The 17181-nt window shown below is 42.1% G+C and overlaps 1 protein-coding gene across 2 annotated transcripts in view; it reads left to right on the top strand.

Moving 5' to 3' along the window:
• The window catches only part of LOC131106846 (transmembrane protein 132C), a 148671-nt gene that overhangs the window by 50805 nt on the left and 80685 nt on the right, over window positions 1-17181 (top strand). Inside the window, exons 3-4 of one of the 2 annotated variants that reach the window (XM_058056315.2) lie at window positions 14495-14531; window positions 14605-15419. In XM_058056315.2, coding sequence (XP_057912298.2) covers window positions 14623-15419 — 797 coding nt within the window. In that variant the 5' untranslated portion in view covers window positions 14495-14531; window positions 14605-14622. Of the gene's footprint in view, window positions 1-14494; window positions 15420-17181 lie in introns of both variants that reach the window. The other variant, XM_058056307.2, reaches the window with a different exon arrangement.

Here is a 17181-nt window from a genome sequence, read left to right as displayed (position 1 = left end):
CACAAAAGCCAACATACTGACAAGCATACATACCGTCCCTTGAGTACACGTACACAAATACCAATACTTGCAACTACCAAGCAACCAAGGAAAAGAGGATCAACTTAATACAGCGCACCTACGTATGTAATACAATGGTACAGAGTACAGGAATACATAATGCAATGTGACAATGTAATTTATAGACTTTTTGAATACTTTTGGACCACCAACATTACAAATAATACAAATTTGGAGGACTGAACCCTTTGTACTTGAACATTTTGCTGTCATATATTAAGTTATACATTAAAGTCCGCCTTTTCGTTCCGGGACTACCACTCTAATTATTAGATCCAGCCCTGTCTCACAGATTTATTTAATGCATTTAAAGTACAACTGTAGGTGCTCACCACTAATTCACCATAATGTAAGATGATTGATGAACAGAAGGAATCAGTGACGCTGCAGAGCTTTTTATATTTGATAAAGGGATCAACAACTGAGCTCTCTGACATTCCTTTCTTCTGTCCTCATTTCATGGATAGGCCACTTTTTCCTTCAAGAAAATGAACATCTTCCGCTTCAGTGTGCCTTCCAACAGCTCATTATTGCAACTGGAGTCTCAACTGAACTGTCTGGTACCTCACTGTCCTTCTTCTCTCTATTATTTTCCACCACCTGTTATTTTGAACAACTGGCATCGTGGTCCTTTAGATGGGGTGAACTTGGGACAAGGAGGTCAATTATCATAGCGGCTCTACCCAGGAGAAGATGGAATCAAACAACACTGCTACCTGGCTTTAGTGCATTTATATTACTGTTCTGTAAAAAAAATGAAGGGTTACTTTGGTCCACATTGTCTACGACGAGCTTTTCAAACTGTGCCGTGGCCTGAAAAAAATCCAAGAAAGAGCTGCGAAACCCAAATTGATCATGATGTACCTGTCTGACTTAACTTCTCATGCAATTTTTGTCATAAAATCTGGCATCCGAGCATTGCAACAGAATGATCGACAGCCTTCCTTTTCCATTGTCTGCCTATTCCCCAGCTGGAAAGCTCACTCAGATCAAATTCTGTGTGGCACTTTTGAGGGGAGTATGATGTAGATTAAAAAAAAAAAAAAAACATTCTGTGAGCATCGCCTGTTGCAAGAGCAGATCTCAGAGTTCATCTCATTTCAGAGTTTTCTCAGCAACAGCCAAATGACTCCTTGTTTTGCTTCTTTTGTCTTTTGCTCTGTGCTATTTAGTGCCTCGCTGCGCTTGCTGGTGCAAATCCCTCATCCAGTTCCATTAAGCTTCACATGCAATCCAAATTTTGGGGGGCATTTTTACTGTGATTAGTATTTTGTTTACGCCCCTTTGTTGTCCCTCGTTTATTGCGGTTAATTGGTTCCAGTTTTCAGCATTGGCAATTGTACTTTGACCTAAGTATGCAGTGACAATTTTAAAAATACAATTTGGGGGAAACATCACATTATTTGTATTATTATTTTTATTGTTAATATTGTTTCCTCTTGGACAACAGCAGCTGTTTAAGCACAAATGCTAATACACTTTTTTTACACAAACAACTCACTTCCATCTCACCATCGAGCTCACTAGCGCTAGCTCCATGCTAGCTCAGCTGCACTTGCGCCTTTGTCCTCGCCCACTTATAAAGCCTTCGGCTATGCTGTACAATCCCAATTTTAGCCTGTAATAATAAAAAAAAATCAGCCAATAGATGACTCAGGAGTAGGGACACTCGGCCATTTTAACTTGTGTCCATTATTGAGTAAAAAAAACCCCAAAACTAAATGGAAGTAGGCAAACAAAAACACAGACTGCTGGGTAGGAGAACCGGGCTAGCGCTACAATCACACTAAAGATGAAAACAGACATGTCAGACACCAGCGGTGCCGACCCAGCTAAAACCGAAACCCCGTCGACTTCTGCTGTAGCTGAACTGGAAGAAAACGCCAAGGCAAGGCCACATTTAAGAGATAAGTTTTGCTTCAAGGTCAAGAAGGACATCAGCTGTATAATACAGTGTAAGAGAGACTGAACTAGCAACCTGGTAAACCCAGCTTAGAGATAAGTTAAGTATCGTTTTTTCCGGACTATAAGTCACACTTGTTTTCATAGGTTGGCTGTTCCTGCGACTTATACTCCAGAGCGACTTATAAATGAAAAAAAAAAAAAAAACTGTTTATGTTACATAAACACTGGACACCTTTTCTGTTCATGTTTATTTTTTATGTAGCTGAATAAGCATTGTGTTAGCATATCTTACACCTATTCAGCCTGTTCTCTATTCTTTTATTAATGTTAGAACTTGCCTTCCAAGAGGACCTAATGTCAAATAATATGTAAAAAAAAAATGCGACTTATGTTTTTTTTTTTACCTAATGATGCATTTTTGGCCTTATGCGACTTATACTCCGGAGGGACTTATAGTCCAGAAAATATGGTAATACTTAACACTGATACATTCATTCATTCATTTTCTACCGCTTTTTCCTCACGAGGGTCGCGGGGGGTGCTGGAGGGCACATATAGACAAACAACCATTCACACTCACATTCATACCTATGGACAATTTGGAGTGGCCAATTAACCTAGCATGTTTTTGGAATGTGGGAGGAAACCGGAGTACCCGGAGAAAACCCACGCATGCACGGGGAGAACATGCAAACTCCACGCAGAGATGGCCGAGGGTGGAATTGAACCCTGGTCTAACACTGATACAATGAAATAATAATAGGTAAATGTCCTTCTGTGGTTTAGTTATGTGTAGTCTAAAATTACAACCTGTTTGGATGTAGAGATATTACTTCAAATGTAGTCACATCCCAATCAGCAGTTGTGTGGATGTTATTGTGCGAGTTGAGCTGCTTTGAGATGGGGTCGTGTCAGGGTCCTGATGGCTCGCCACCAGTAGCAGACAACGCTGCCATTTTAAAGGTGTATGGACAGAAACAGAGAAACGGTCTGCCGAGCACAAGGACAACAACACCACAACGAGTCTTTGAGGGTAGTACTTTATGTTTTTGTGGCTACGTTGCTGTCCCAGGGTTCTCACTGTCTACTGCAGGGGATGCACTGGCTTGACGTATCTACTTTATAAACATAATAGTCACTATCACATTCTCAGACAAAATGTCTGAGATGGGAAAATATGGATGGGAATATTTCAGATTCTGTGCGTTGAGTGACCCTTTATTTATTTACCATTTAGGGTCATTTGTTGACAGAGGAAAACAAACGTTGTAACGGGACTAACTGATGAAAGTATTTTTTATTACAATATGTTTCAAATCCTCAACTGCTCGGGTACTCGTTGCTGGGTTCATAACACCGCCAAGACAAGAGCTGATCATCGTGACTTTGTCGTCAGCCTTGGATAATGAATGTAATATTCAGAGCTGATTGACAATAAAAGTTCTAATTTCCCCTAAATAGTTTTTCCCTAATTAAGTTGTGATTAATGCATGCAGGTCGGAAATTGGTGTGTGGAAATTCGCCATTTAACTCTGATACTGATTTGACGATTATGCATTGGTCTGACATCTGGGGCGGTCCTGGCTTGAATGACGCCTCGAACGGGCCGACCGATTAGCGTATAGCCACCAAGTAACGTTAACTTATTTGGTCCATAATGTGATAATCTTTGGCCGTTTTCTACTCTTCTTCTTTCCTCTTCTTTGTTTGTTTATCAATCAATTGGACACAACAGTCACTGCACAGCAGTCGAGTGGTTAGAGCACCTCGCAGCTAGGAGACCTGAGTTCAATTGCTCCCCGTGCATGCGTGGGTTTTCTCCGGGTACTCTGGTTTCCTCCCACATTCCAAAAACATGCTAGGTTAATTGGCCACTCCAAATTGTCCATAGGTATGAATGTGAGTGTGAATGGTTGTTTGTCTGTATGTGCCCAGTGATTGGCTGGCAACCAGTCCTGGGTGCCTCTTGCCCGAAGAGAGCTGGGATAGGCTCCAGCACCCCCGCAACCCTCAGTTTCAGTAGAATCTCAAACACATCTAAAGTTGGACAATAAACACACTCCGACGTCTACGAGGCTTCCTACCATTCATGTGTCCTAAACACCTCCTCATAGAGGCATCCTGAGTGTACCCTGCCTCTCGCCTGAAGACAGCTGGGATAGGCTCCAGCACCCTGCGCGACCCTCGCGAGGATAAGCGGTAGAAAATTAATGAATTAATCAATCAATCAATTGACACACCCAATCAAAGCCCCTTGTCCATTTCTATCGTCCTATTTGGGTTGTGGTGCATACATTTCTGACGAAGCAATGCTAGTTCACAGCATATGCTCTGAATTTCTGCTGAGAAATTACATGATGAGGAGTGTGAAGGACTTTCTCATTATTGACGAGTGTCTGATTAAATGCAAAATTGAGCCTCATGATTATCACGGTAAACTTTTATGGATCTGTTTGGCTCATCAATCATCAATAAAGAAGAGTGTTGCTAAAATATTGGATTATTTTGAAGCAAATTAAGCGGATGGCATTGCTGAGTGATTGTCTGATTGTTGCTGGTTCGATCCTCCCTTCTCCCCTGACTGTGCTGAGGTATCCTTGGAAAAGATACCGAACTTCCAGTTGCTGCTGATCAGGAGGTCATCGGTAGGTCATCAGGATGTACAATGTCAAAGTACTTTGAGTACATTAAAGGTATAAAAGTGAAAGTCCATTTAACATAGTACAGAATCAAATTGAACTACGGTTGATCTGAAGGACCCGGTGTCCTGGAGTCTCTACTAACATTGCTAGAAATGCCAGGCCATTTCTCACCTTTCTCCCTTTTGCCAACTCATTGCATTACATTCACCAGCTTCAGCTGGATTACATACATTTGCACACAAAACCACCCCTGGTGTATGCTACAGGTGAACCGGATTCACTGGGAATTTGGTGCACAGTGAGTCATTATTATTTATGACACAGGTCTCCTTCCATCGAAGCAGTTCCCCTGCATCGTCCATCACTGTCACACTGTTTATTTGAGTCATTTTAAAGGGTAGTAACCGGGGGAAGGAAAGAGCCAGCCGCATTGATAAGTTCTCCAAGGTAATCTGAGCTGTTAAATGGGTTTGCATAGTTAAAAGTGTATACTTCGATTAGCCCTGTGGGTGCTCTGATTGCCAGCCAAACTGCTGCTCTGCTCGGCTCAGCACATTTAGCAGCGTTTCCTTCAAGAGCCCTCGTCTCATAGCTCATCCTGTCTAAACAACCTATGGCTCTATAGTGACTCCCCACGCCGCCATTCACCTCCTGTCACCCTGACACTGTATAACGCACAAGCAATGCGGCCACAGGCGATGGGAAGAGCTGATATAAAAAGGCTATTCATGTCCCAAATGTGTCTTTAAGGGAGAAAGCTTTCCTTTGCACGCACTGTTGCTGGGTAACTCCCACCGGGGTAGCATGATGCAGAATGAGTGGCGCTTCATGGTGGCAAATGCATGGTTGGAAGATGCTGCAGGTTTTCCCTGGTCTTCCATAACTAATGCCCAGTGGGGAGTATATTTTCTTTTTTATATTCCACTCTGTCTTTCTGTAGTACTGATATGATGGAATAATGGAACTTTAGCAGTGTCTCATTTTCAGGGTAGACTTTAACCCCGCATATTGGACCAACCATCTGCAACGAGCTAAATGGAAAAAAAAATGGGCTCTCTAGTGTGTCTTTATTTATGAAGTGGATTTTTTCAATTTGTTCCATTCCTTTGAACACCTTGTGCTGTTTTTACAATTAAACACATTCTCTTTGCCTGCTGACTAAAAACAATTTATGCAGCATTCAATCACAACCACAAAATAAAAAAAAATAACAAAAAAAAAACAAAACAGAAAACATGCCTCCATACATTTTCTAGTCTGCTTATCTTCAATAGGGTTACAGGTAAACTGGTGCCTATCTCAGCTGACTTTGAGGGAGAACATTTTTTCTTCAGAAAGTAGCCTTTCCGAAAACAATGGTATACATGGAAAGGAATAATCCAATCTCTTGTCTACATGCGCCGCTATAATCAAACAGAATAGTCGATGGGGCATGCCCAGTAAAACGTAAACATCAACATCACATGATACCGACTTCCCCGAGTTTTTCTTTCACTTGTTGGAATAACTCCGTATTGCCAGTTTTTCCTTCGTCCAGTCTTGAAATTAGTTTGGATCAAAAACAAACTTTCCTTAGCAGTCCAGTGCCGATTGCTCACCTCCATTTTTAAAACTGAAGAACATCTTGAGCTGCGTGTTACGTCATATCAGAGCATGCGCTGAAAGAACGCACCCGGGATCAATTTAAAAGATCAAATTCAATCTTGCTAATATTTTATAATTAAAATCGGGACATGTTTTATATAGATATATATTTTCTTTTTTAATAAAACTAGAAGTGTTTAGATTCTGTTCCACAGATGGCGCTAATGCACACCAAAGCTGCTTGCCAACCGCCAATAAACAACAGAAGAAGAAAAACACGACAAAGAAGAACGCACCCTGATAACTTTCCGTTTGAGCGGGTACAAGATACCTCAATCGGATTGGGGAAAGGAATATTCCACCCCTGTGAATCCGATTATATATTCATTGGGATTAACATGTTTCTTTCGGAATGAGGTGTGTTACATTCTTTCCGTTTGAGCAAATAAAGCGAATGCAATTGGAATATTTGGCTCCATGTATACGTGGCTATTGAGAGATCATGTTTAGCGTTTTATGGGCTTCATTTTTAAACCAGTCAGTCCTTATCATAGACAATAAATATTCATTCATCATGACCATGAATGAATTGTGCAGAAATCACAATAATATCAAAAGTCACTTTTTGTCACGGACCCACGGATGCTGATCTATAGAAAATGGCAGCGTTCCATCTCTGGGCTAAAACCAACAGCACTGACACACGGCCAAGATTTATTGGTGGGATAGGATGAAGCATGCTTCATCCATGTTGGTCAGGTCACATCACTTCATTTGGCCTCATTTCTCTGAAAGGCAAAATATGATTCTGTCTATTGATCTCTGCATAAATGTGTTGCCTAGTGATGAAAGATGAGGTGTGCCTTGCTTTTATGGGATCTGATTAACCTCCTGCTGGGATTGGACGCTCTGCTCTGCCACTGATCTCTGGCCGTGTCGGGGTGTATTTGATCAGCTCTTAGAGTGATTAGTGTGTCTGTGTGATTTTATTTGTGTGGAGGACAAAGCAGAGTATACCGCTCACCATCGATCGATGCTTCCTGAAGTCAGGTGCTATGAATTTTGTATTTGCATTGCAGAAAGGTCTGTATATGTTTTAAATTTTCCATGAGCTCCAACCATACCCTTTTCAAGTTGTCCAAGGCTGAATATGTGATAGTTGCCTTGTATGCGTGACAGTGTTGCCGCTAAGAGTGACCACAAGGTCCCTTAAGTGTTTGTGAACAAGAATGACGGCTACCATTGAGAGCAAAAATAAAATAAACCCTCTTAAAGGTGACAGATTATTAGTATGATGTTTTCATCATTATATTCTCAGGGCATTACAACTGGATAGCTCAAGATGTTGTACCTCTCGGTCCATGACTGGGTAGGACAGCCCGAGTCTGACTAGGAAGGAGGCATTCATGCAAGATCCAAAGCACTTATCCTCTAAATGTACGGAGATATCCAGACAAGAATGGTTTCACTTCATTGCGATCGTTAAGATACAATGGAGCATGGCTGTCGTTTGTACGGTATCATCCTCTCTAACGTTCCATTCGGTTGCGACGGTGGCCATGACCATGTCTGAAACCAAGGCAACTGTGCCTTCTATATGTAATATTAGAAGCTAGATTATTAAATAGGAAGGGATGAAAAGACGGCATTGACATTGTACGTGGGGAAGATGCTCCCTCAACTTTGAGGTTGATTTTCATTTATTTAGAGTAGCCGCTTGACATGCAGCGTCTTGGTTTGGAGGGTGTCCCGACACAGATACATAATATACAAAATATTACACAAAAAAGACACATTTGCATAAAGTGTTATGGAAAATATTGAGATATTTGAGGAAAAAGTCGGTGGTATTTTGCTAAGTATGGAAGTAGCAGTAATGAAAGGATTTTTTTTCCTGACATGAAATGAAAAAACATTGATTGGTAGAGAGCCCAGATAAGCGTACATTCTCTGACAAATGCAATCAATATGGAGTTTGAAAGTAAGCTCAGGGTCAATCCAAAGCTCTATGTATTTCAAACACATTGACACTCTCTAGTATAGTTTTATTACTGAAATTAATAAGTGACTCAGGTGAGTGAGCAGAAGCATATTTTGTATGACTTTTTCATATTAAGAACTGGCTGCTGTTATTGAAGCAGTGTTGGGCAGTATTAAAATCTTGCTGGATTTGTACTACATCCGTGTTAGGATGCTAAATCATTTATTCAAAGAGACAAAAGAAGTTGACCTAATATAGAACCCTGTGCCATCAGCTGACAACTGACTGTGAAAATAAATATGTTTTGATCCAGTCCAATATTATGGAGTCCATCCAGGAGAAGATACTAGTCGACCATACCAAAGGCTTTTCAATGATCACTGAAAATGACACCCATCTGTTGCAGTGATGCAGACTCTACATCGGTCCTTTGAAGTGAAGAGGGACCTTTGGGTTGTGATTGACTAAGGATAAGATTGTACAATGAGTTTTTTCGTAGGGTGGCTGGGCTCTCTCTTTGAGATAAAGTTGAGAAGCACTGTCATCCAGGAGAAACTCAGAGCAGATCCGCTGAGGTGGTTTGGGCATCTGGACAGGATGCCTCTATGCCAAATGTGGCCCGCAGGACACTAGTTTGAGGCCCCCGCTTGATATGAAAGTTTAATGTTAGTGCGACCCGCGGAAGTTTGATATGGATGCTGTATGGTATCATGTACCCAGAAAAAATGATTCCGTTTGATTAATGTTCATGTTAAAGGTTAAATAACTGTTAATAGTTATCCTCCCTATCTGTGTGGAAGTGGTAAGTTTTTGGCTATTTAAGTTTAAAGGAAATAACTTGAAGGCTACCGTTTAGGTCGCTAGCTCTCTAGTTTGCGAGTTAGCATGTGTCTCAAGACCCTGCAGTTGCGCAATATGTTGTAAATAAAAAGAGTATAAATGTGACTATAGTCGTGTTTTGTCATGTCTACAGGGCTCTAATAATGCTTTGTTCATTTTAATCTGAAAAAAATTATTTGTCTACCCACCAACTATATGTGCTTTCTTAAGTTTTTATTATTTGCAGTTTTATTATTATTATTATATTTATTTATTACTGATTGATTGATTTTCCTTATTCTTTCTTGATTTGTTTATTTATTTTTTCATCTTATTTTGTGCAGAAAAATAAAAAACTAAGATATTTGAGAACAGTGGAATGTTTTATCAGAGCTTTTATTGCAGAAAATTGGAACCAAAGCACTGAAAAAGTTTGTATATTTTTCTGTTTTTAATAAATGTGGCCCAGCCTTGCCCAGACCCTAGCTCCAGTGGCCCCCAGGTAAATTGAGTTTGAGACACCTGCTCTATGGGGAGGACACATCAATGGTAGGAAGCCTCATAGAAGGCTGAGGAAACGTCGGTGAGATGATGCGTTTATTGTCCAACTTTAGATGTGTTTGAGATCCTACTGAAACTGGTGTCATTTATTCATTTTCTACCACTTATCCTCACGAGGGTCGCGGGGGTGCTGGAGCCTATCCCAGCTGTCTGGACTGGTGGCCAGCCAATCACAGGGCACATATAGACAAACAACCATTCACACTCACATTCATACCTATGGACAATTTGGAGTGGCCAATTAACCTAGCATGTTTTTGGAATGTGGGAGGAAACCGGAGTACCCGGAGAAAACCCACGCATGCACGGTGAAAACTCCACACAGAAATGGCCGAGGGTGGGATTAAACTCGGGTCTCCTATAGCTGTGAGGTCTGCACGCTAACCACTTGACCGCCGTGCATCCCCCAAATAAGGTTGTCATGCTAATTTCTAGTAGCCTTGTTTTAAATCTAAATACATAAATAACAACAACAGTAACGTCTGGCCCACAAAACGGAGCAATTGAGGTGAATAGTTTTCGTATAGACCAAAACAATCACCGTGCAAATAATGCAACATCTTTTATTTGCTCTTGTTGTTGCTGAAAAATGCTATATTGGCTTTTAAATGTGTCCAACCTGGTGTGATTATTACCAGGAGAAGATTACAGACATCACTATCCGCCTCTGACTCACAAGCGGTGAACTGAGCAATGGCTGCCAAGGCTGCATTGTCTCCACAAGAAAACAAGTCTTAATTGTTGAGTGATCCGCCATCGCTGGAGGCGTGAGCGATGCGCACATCATCTGTTGATGCGTCTCGCGTCAAGTCTTCACACCATCCAATTCTAACAACTTTTAAACTCCTTTTATCCCCGTCTGCTGTCACCGGTCGCCTCCGTGCTTTTACCTTGATCACGTCTCCCGGCATATCAAACCTGTTTAGAGAATACGGTGAAGAAAGTTGGGCCAACTTAAAATATTTGATCAGGGAGTGGTTGTAAGACGCACACATGGTGGAGGGATAACAACAGGATGAGATGAGGAGAGGCTGGGTGAGATGAAGGGATTATATTTCTACCTCCGTCTCCAGGGAGGAGAACAGGTGACTGGATTTGAAGTCAAACACCGCTCTCTTGGGGAGAGCTGCAATGCAACTGCAGAAGTTGAAGTGCGAATCCACAGTTTCTGGATTTCTATGCATTTCAAATTATTTTCTGCGAGTGAAGCTGTAATTAGAAAACTATGCGGTCACATTTTTGGTTTTCTGAAATTTGATTTGCATGAGGCTGCAAGGCGGTCCTGTGGTTAGCGTGCAGCTAGGAGACCAGGGTTCAATTCCACCCTTCGCCATCTCTTTGTGGAGTATGCATGTTCCCCCCGTGCATGCGTGGGTGTTCTCCGGGTACTCGGGTTTGCTAGGTTAATTGGCAACTCCAAATTGTCCATAGGTATGAATGTGAGTGTGAATGGTTGTTTGTCTATATGTGCCCTGTGATTGGCTGGCCACCAGTCCAGGGTGTACCCCCCAGCACCCCCCGCACCCCTTTTGAGGATAAGCGGTAGAAAATGAATGAATGAATGAATAAGCTAAGAGATACAGTGGAACCTCAGTTAGAGTTCGCTCTGGTTAGTGAACCACAATTTTGCCTTGGTTTGCAAAGATACGTGTACAACATATGTACAATATGGCACACGTCTGAATTAAATGAATGAATGAATGAAAGTGAGTTTGTTTGAGTCGAATCATGTTAGGTGGGTTTTCTCCGCGCACTCCAAATTGTCCATAGGTATGAATGTGAGTGTGAATGGTTGTTTGTCTATATGTGCCCTGTGATTGGCTGGCCACCAGCCCAGGGCGTACCCCGCCTCTCGCCCAAAGACAGCTGGGGTAGGCTCCAGTAGAAAATGAATAAATGATTTGCATTATTTCAAATAGAAACTTATTGTTTTGTTTATAGTTCAACCTTGCGGAACGGATTAATGATGCTAACCAAGATTAGCAACATCTGACAAACTACGCAGTCAGACCAGGTCACGCGCATGTTTTATATGTGATCACCCACCTCTGCCCGCATCGTGACAAGCGCTGTCGGTACCCAGCAATCCTCTCCTTGCAAGAGTTTTACAGCCCAGATTTACAGCAGGGGGTTAACTTATCTCCACAAATCATTTCCTTTTTCATTTGCAGAAGCAGTCCGGCAGCATACATGATTTACAAGTACAGTAGCTGCTGACACGAAATCCAAGGATAACTCGCGACTGCAAATCACACCGGCTTTGCCCGTGTGTTATTTACAACAACTCCACCGGTGTCATGAAGGGGGCAAAATCTGGAGTTGCAAAATGTGACTTTTTTTTCGAGTTCTAAAGAGGTATTTACTTTCATGTGTGCCATAGTAAGTAGGACAGTGTGTCACATACCCCTGGAGAAACGGAGCGATGGGGAAATCATCTCCCAACACCACAAGCACGATCCAGCACCAACCAGACCTGCCCGCTCCCTTGACATCGAGCCCCATTTTGTCATTTTCAAATCAGGGGCATCAAACTCCAAACAGACATCACTCACCGCGTTCTGTCTGACTGAAGGTCTTTTTTATCGGCAGGTGCTCCCACCCATCAGGGATGGACTTTAATACCAGGGGAACCTGGAAGAAAGAGCACCGCCATGAATGCAAATGTGAAGGTTCCGAATGAGTTCAGCTAATTTGTGTTTATGACTCATGCTTATTATTTCCATGGCTTTGTCACTCGCGCCAGACTTGTGTTACTGATGCATATTCTTTTATTGAATTGGAGGTCTGTAATTAGGTTCAGCTCTGGGCCTGTTTATCATGCTGAAAGCCAACACTTTTCAAAGCTGTGACTGAAACAAAGGCCGTATTGTCATTATTTGTGCATTTATTTGGCAATAAATTGAAGCTTTTCTTGCTCCTTCAATCAGAACCCCGTCCTGTGTAATAATTCACCCCCCCCACCCCCAAAAAAGGCTTGGCTGATTCATTACACCCTAAATTGAAAGTTTGAAGCAAACGCAGAAAGTTCAGATATTGATCCAGCTGCAGAATACGGCGGAAGGAGTCCCGTGAAATCATGTCAGTTGTTTGTGGACTCTGGAGTATAAGTCACATTGGTAAAAAAAAAAAAAAAAAAAGTGTCATGAAGACGAACAAAACATATAAAATAAGATAAGATAAGATATGCCTTTATTCGTCCCTCAGTGGGGAAATTTGCAGTACAGAATCAGTTAAGCAGTACAAAATACACAATATAAAAAATAAACAATATAAACAACCCAAGTATTAACAAATCAACAATTTTACCCAGAGTTATATACAAATACAGTTTGCAGATAATTTGAAATGAGATGAAAATATCGAAGTCAAACCATTTACAGTAAAGTCTCGTTATATCGATATCGGTTATATCGAAGTACTGCTTATTACGATACTATTTTCATTTCCCGGCAAATTTCTAGTCTTTTATGATATAATTAGTTCCGTTAGTACGATACCCGGTTATTATGATAATCCGGTTACTACGATGCCCTTTTCATCTCCCGCCAGCCAATTTGGTCTGCTTATATCGATACAAAAGCAGCTTAAATCAATCTTTGCTTAAGGATTTCAATACCAAAAAAGAACACGGCGAACGGCTGCTTCCAGTCAACTTTATTTTTCACACTTCCACCACCAGAGCACAGCACACACACCAATTCCCACACTTCCTGGTTCACAGGTCACGCTCAACCCGCCCCACATAGCTGGCCAAACACATGCCTGCAACAGAAGAACCAACTGACATAGCATACACACCTATTCCAACGAAGACACAAGCGTACAAATACATGTATTTAATTGTGTTGTATTCAGATATCTTTTTATCGCTTGCAATAATCACTGTTTTTCATATGTACATGCTGGCGTTCGTGGTTTCTCTCGTGTGTATAGATTCTATACACACGAGAGAAACCACGAACGCAGTTGGTTCTTCTGTTGCAGGCATGTGTTTGGCCAGCTATGTGGGGCGGGTTGAGCATGACCTGTGAACCAGGAAGTGCGGGAATCGGTGTGTGCTGTGCTCTGGTGGTGGAAGTGTGAAAAATAAAGTTGACTGGAAGCAGCCGTTCGCCGTGTTCTTTTTTGGTATTGAAATCCTTAAGCAAAGATTGATTTAAGCTGCTCGACATTGTTCTATACTATAGAACAATGTTCTTACTATAGAACAATGTCGAGTGCATTATTGCCCACTTTTAATGCAGTTCGGTGCAGGATCGGATATATCGACAGTCCGGTTATATCGATATTTTTTCCGACTCCCGACAATATCGATATAACGAGACTTTACTGTATTTCCGAAAATGTAAGACTAAGAAGAGAGATTTCGTCAGCAAAGTTGTTCAAGAGCACAGCAGCACGCAGACCAACAGGCAAACTAGGTGTCCGGTGTGTTAAGGTAACCCAGTTATTGCAGGACCGGAGCAACAAATTAACAATTCACAAGCCGTGAGACACTCCCTTGAAGCTCTTGTGATTTCTTGCATTGTACTTCATCAAATACCTCAAACGGTGGCCTTTGTTCTGTTACATGTGATGTATTGAATCAGTTGAATGCTGTTGCTAACCAAAACAGCAGCTCCCACAAACTAGACTACTGATTTGAGCTTTTTTTTTTAGAATCTTCGCCAAACTCCCTCACAGACGGTTGTACACTGGAACCTCGGTTTGGGTCAGTAATCCGTTCTAGAGGGTCAGATTCAAACTGAAGTTAGTTAGTTTCTCTTATTCTCACATTACGCTGTAATTTCATGGCTGGCTGGGGCTTTGCTGATAAGATTAGAAAACGACTGTTTTAGGTAAAATCGCCGTAAAAAGGATGTCTTGCATCATCTTTTTCTCTTCCTAGGAAAAAAGGAACAATAGATAACCTCTGTTGTGTTTGTGTGTCTTTGTGTTTCAGTGGTAGACAGCAAGGTGATCCTGGAGGGTCTGCAGAGGTACACCCCGATGCCAATCTATCTGCCTGTCAGCTACCGGATCCTTAATGCTGAGTCAGCTTTTTTCCTACAGGAGGCAAACCAGGATTTAATGAGGAATTCCAGCCTGCAGGCCCGCACTGAGTCCTTCTTCATCCACCAGGCTCGCCACACGCCCTTTGTCAATGCTAGCTATGGGCCGCTATCGGTCCAACAGCCCGTCCCGCTGGAGATGCTGCAAACGCAGCCTGGGCCGTTCAACCAGCACACTTTCAATTCACCATCAGAGCCAACATCGGCGTCACTGTCTCCTCTCTTTACATTCAACTGGAAGGTTCACACTTATATCATCAATGAGAGAATCCAGCCCAGCTGGCCCAAGGTCCAAGTGTTGTTCTACATAGGAGGGCGGGACTGGGATGACTACAGCGCCATCCAAAAGCTGCCCTGCATCAGGATGTTCGCCTTCCACGAGACCCAAGAGGTGCGGGGGACATGTAGGCTGAAAGGTGAACTCGGGATTTGTGTTGCGGAACTGGAGCCTCTTGCCAGCTGGTTCAGCCCACCCACTGTCAGGCCAGGTCGGCAGAGAGTGTCCGAGCAGGCCCAGGGAACCCCTGTGGAGCTCTATTACATGGTTCAAACCACCAACAGTGGGGACTGTAATGCCGAGGACTCCAGGAAAGGCAGCACCATTCGCACGGAGCAGCACGGCCCGATGGGGTACTCTGCCGGGCACACAGCCATGCAACGCATCGGGAGCGTCAGGCTCTTCCAGCCGCTATCGGAGCTGAAGCTTGACAGCAACTTTTTGGTCATGGTGCCCTCCAAACCCATCCGTCAGAGAGAAACCGTCTCAGCGTTTCTGGCTCTGTCCACACTTTCTTCTGTGCAGATCTTCACCCTTAGGTGAGCAATTCTGACAAGCTGTTTCAATTAAGCCTGTTTCAAGTCCGATCCCAAGTCCGACTCCCTTTTGAGCTGAATCATTCGTGCTGCAATGTACAGTGAAACCTCACTGCTGCTTTATGGTTCCTTTTTTTTAAGGCATCACAAAAAAGTTCTTGTTTAATGTGACACATGATGAATGTGGTTGTACAAAATGCTAATGTCCTCCTTTGGGGCATCCGAGTTTCGAGGTACACTACAATCGAGGTAAAAGTGATGACTAAGACTATGTTGGACGGTCTCTTTGTTTGAGTTTTCAGCACAGGGAGCGTTGTTCGTAGCCGGAAGCTTGTCTTCTTCTTTACTAGTTTTGACAGTTAACAGCATTTTTCAACTCACACTCCTGTCACCAACACACACAACAGGAAGTGAAACAGCAGCTAGCCAAAGGTTCAGTTTGTTTCCTTTTTGGATCATTAAGTCGTCCGGTGTGAGGGGGAAAAAAACCCAAAACAAAACACTTTAATCGTAAAGTGTATGCCCACCTTAACAATGCTTCCTTCAAACCCATTTACAAAACAAATCATAAATCACACAATTAAAAAAATAGTTGAGCAGTAGGGGGAAAAACAAATGTGTGTCACTAGCCCAGCCTAGTGACATTTACAGTCTTCAAACTGTCATCAGTGGGTGAAATTGTGTGGTTGCAACTCATTTCCGAGAGAAGAGAATCACTGATGCGCTGAATGATATTGCTATTACTCATGTAAAATGACTCAGCAACAGTGAAACTAATCAGGTTGTACACTGGCATACAGGAAAGTTGTCAGTGTTGAGGTTGTGTATTTACTCCTTTCTACGAGCGGTATGGCCTTGCAGCTCTGGGGTTGGTAATCATCTGGTTATTTTGCTAATCCTTTACTATGAAAACTTAACTGGTCAAACATACGGAAATGAATCAAACGTCTGCTTCGTAGCTTTTTTTTACCACAGGATGTTTTAATTTAAAAATACTGCAGTACATTTCATCCGTTTTATCAGCAGTGGGCAAATTCATGGATTAGTATGTGGCTTTAGAGATTAGAATATGTATGCATGTTAAGCCTTTGATTTGCCACAGAACGCTCTCGATTGCAGGAAACCTTTCCATGACACCACTTGTCCAGCGCCGTTTGTTTATTTGGGTCATTTAGCGACTGAAGCAATTTAAGTAGTGTTGCAAATGAAGTCTAAACAAGAGTACTTTTGAAACGGTGCAGATGCTTAAGTGACCTTCGAACCCGTACTTTAAAAATCCAAAACACACCAATTTTGTTAAACAACAATATCTTTTTATTTTGACAGAATTATATAACTTGCAAGTTGAACACAATAGTAATTGAAATACAATAATTGGTCTTTTATTGTGGTTAATTGGCCCTGTACCCAACTGTAATGAGTGGATGGGTAATGAGCAGGATTCCTTATTCACAGATTAAACATTTTTGTAGTTCCAGCATAGCCAACTTATACCCAATATAGTAGACATAATAAGAGTAAATAAGTATTTTAGGACATACACAAGACTACACGCATTTGGAAGTCAGCCCTAAAAGAAGTTTAGGATAGCTCAAAATGCTCGGTTTGAAAAGGTGTGGTATAACCGTTCCTTTGTGAGATCACAAAGGGGTGGACTTCCTTTCATTGTTCATGCTTAGGAACCACTTTAGGCATGGGACCAATCACAGCGCAGTGGGTGGAACAAATTAAAACAGTGGGAGGAAGTACAAATCAAAGGAAATAC

Source organism: Doryrhamphus excisus, linkage group LG10 (genome assembly GCF_037039965.1).
Source record: "Doryrhamphus excisus strain RoL-2023G ecotype Guam linkage group LG10, RoL_Dexc_Guam_v1.1, whole genome shotgun sequence".
Taxonomy (NCBI): domain Eukaryota; kingdom Metazoa; phylum Chordata; class Actinopteri; order Syngnathiformes; family Syngnathidae; genus Doryrhamphus; species Doryrhamphus excisus.
The sequence above is the reverse complement of the archived record's forward strand: the minus strand, read 5'-3'. Positions and strand labels throughout refer to the sequence as shown.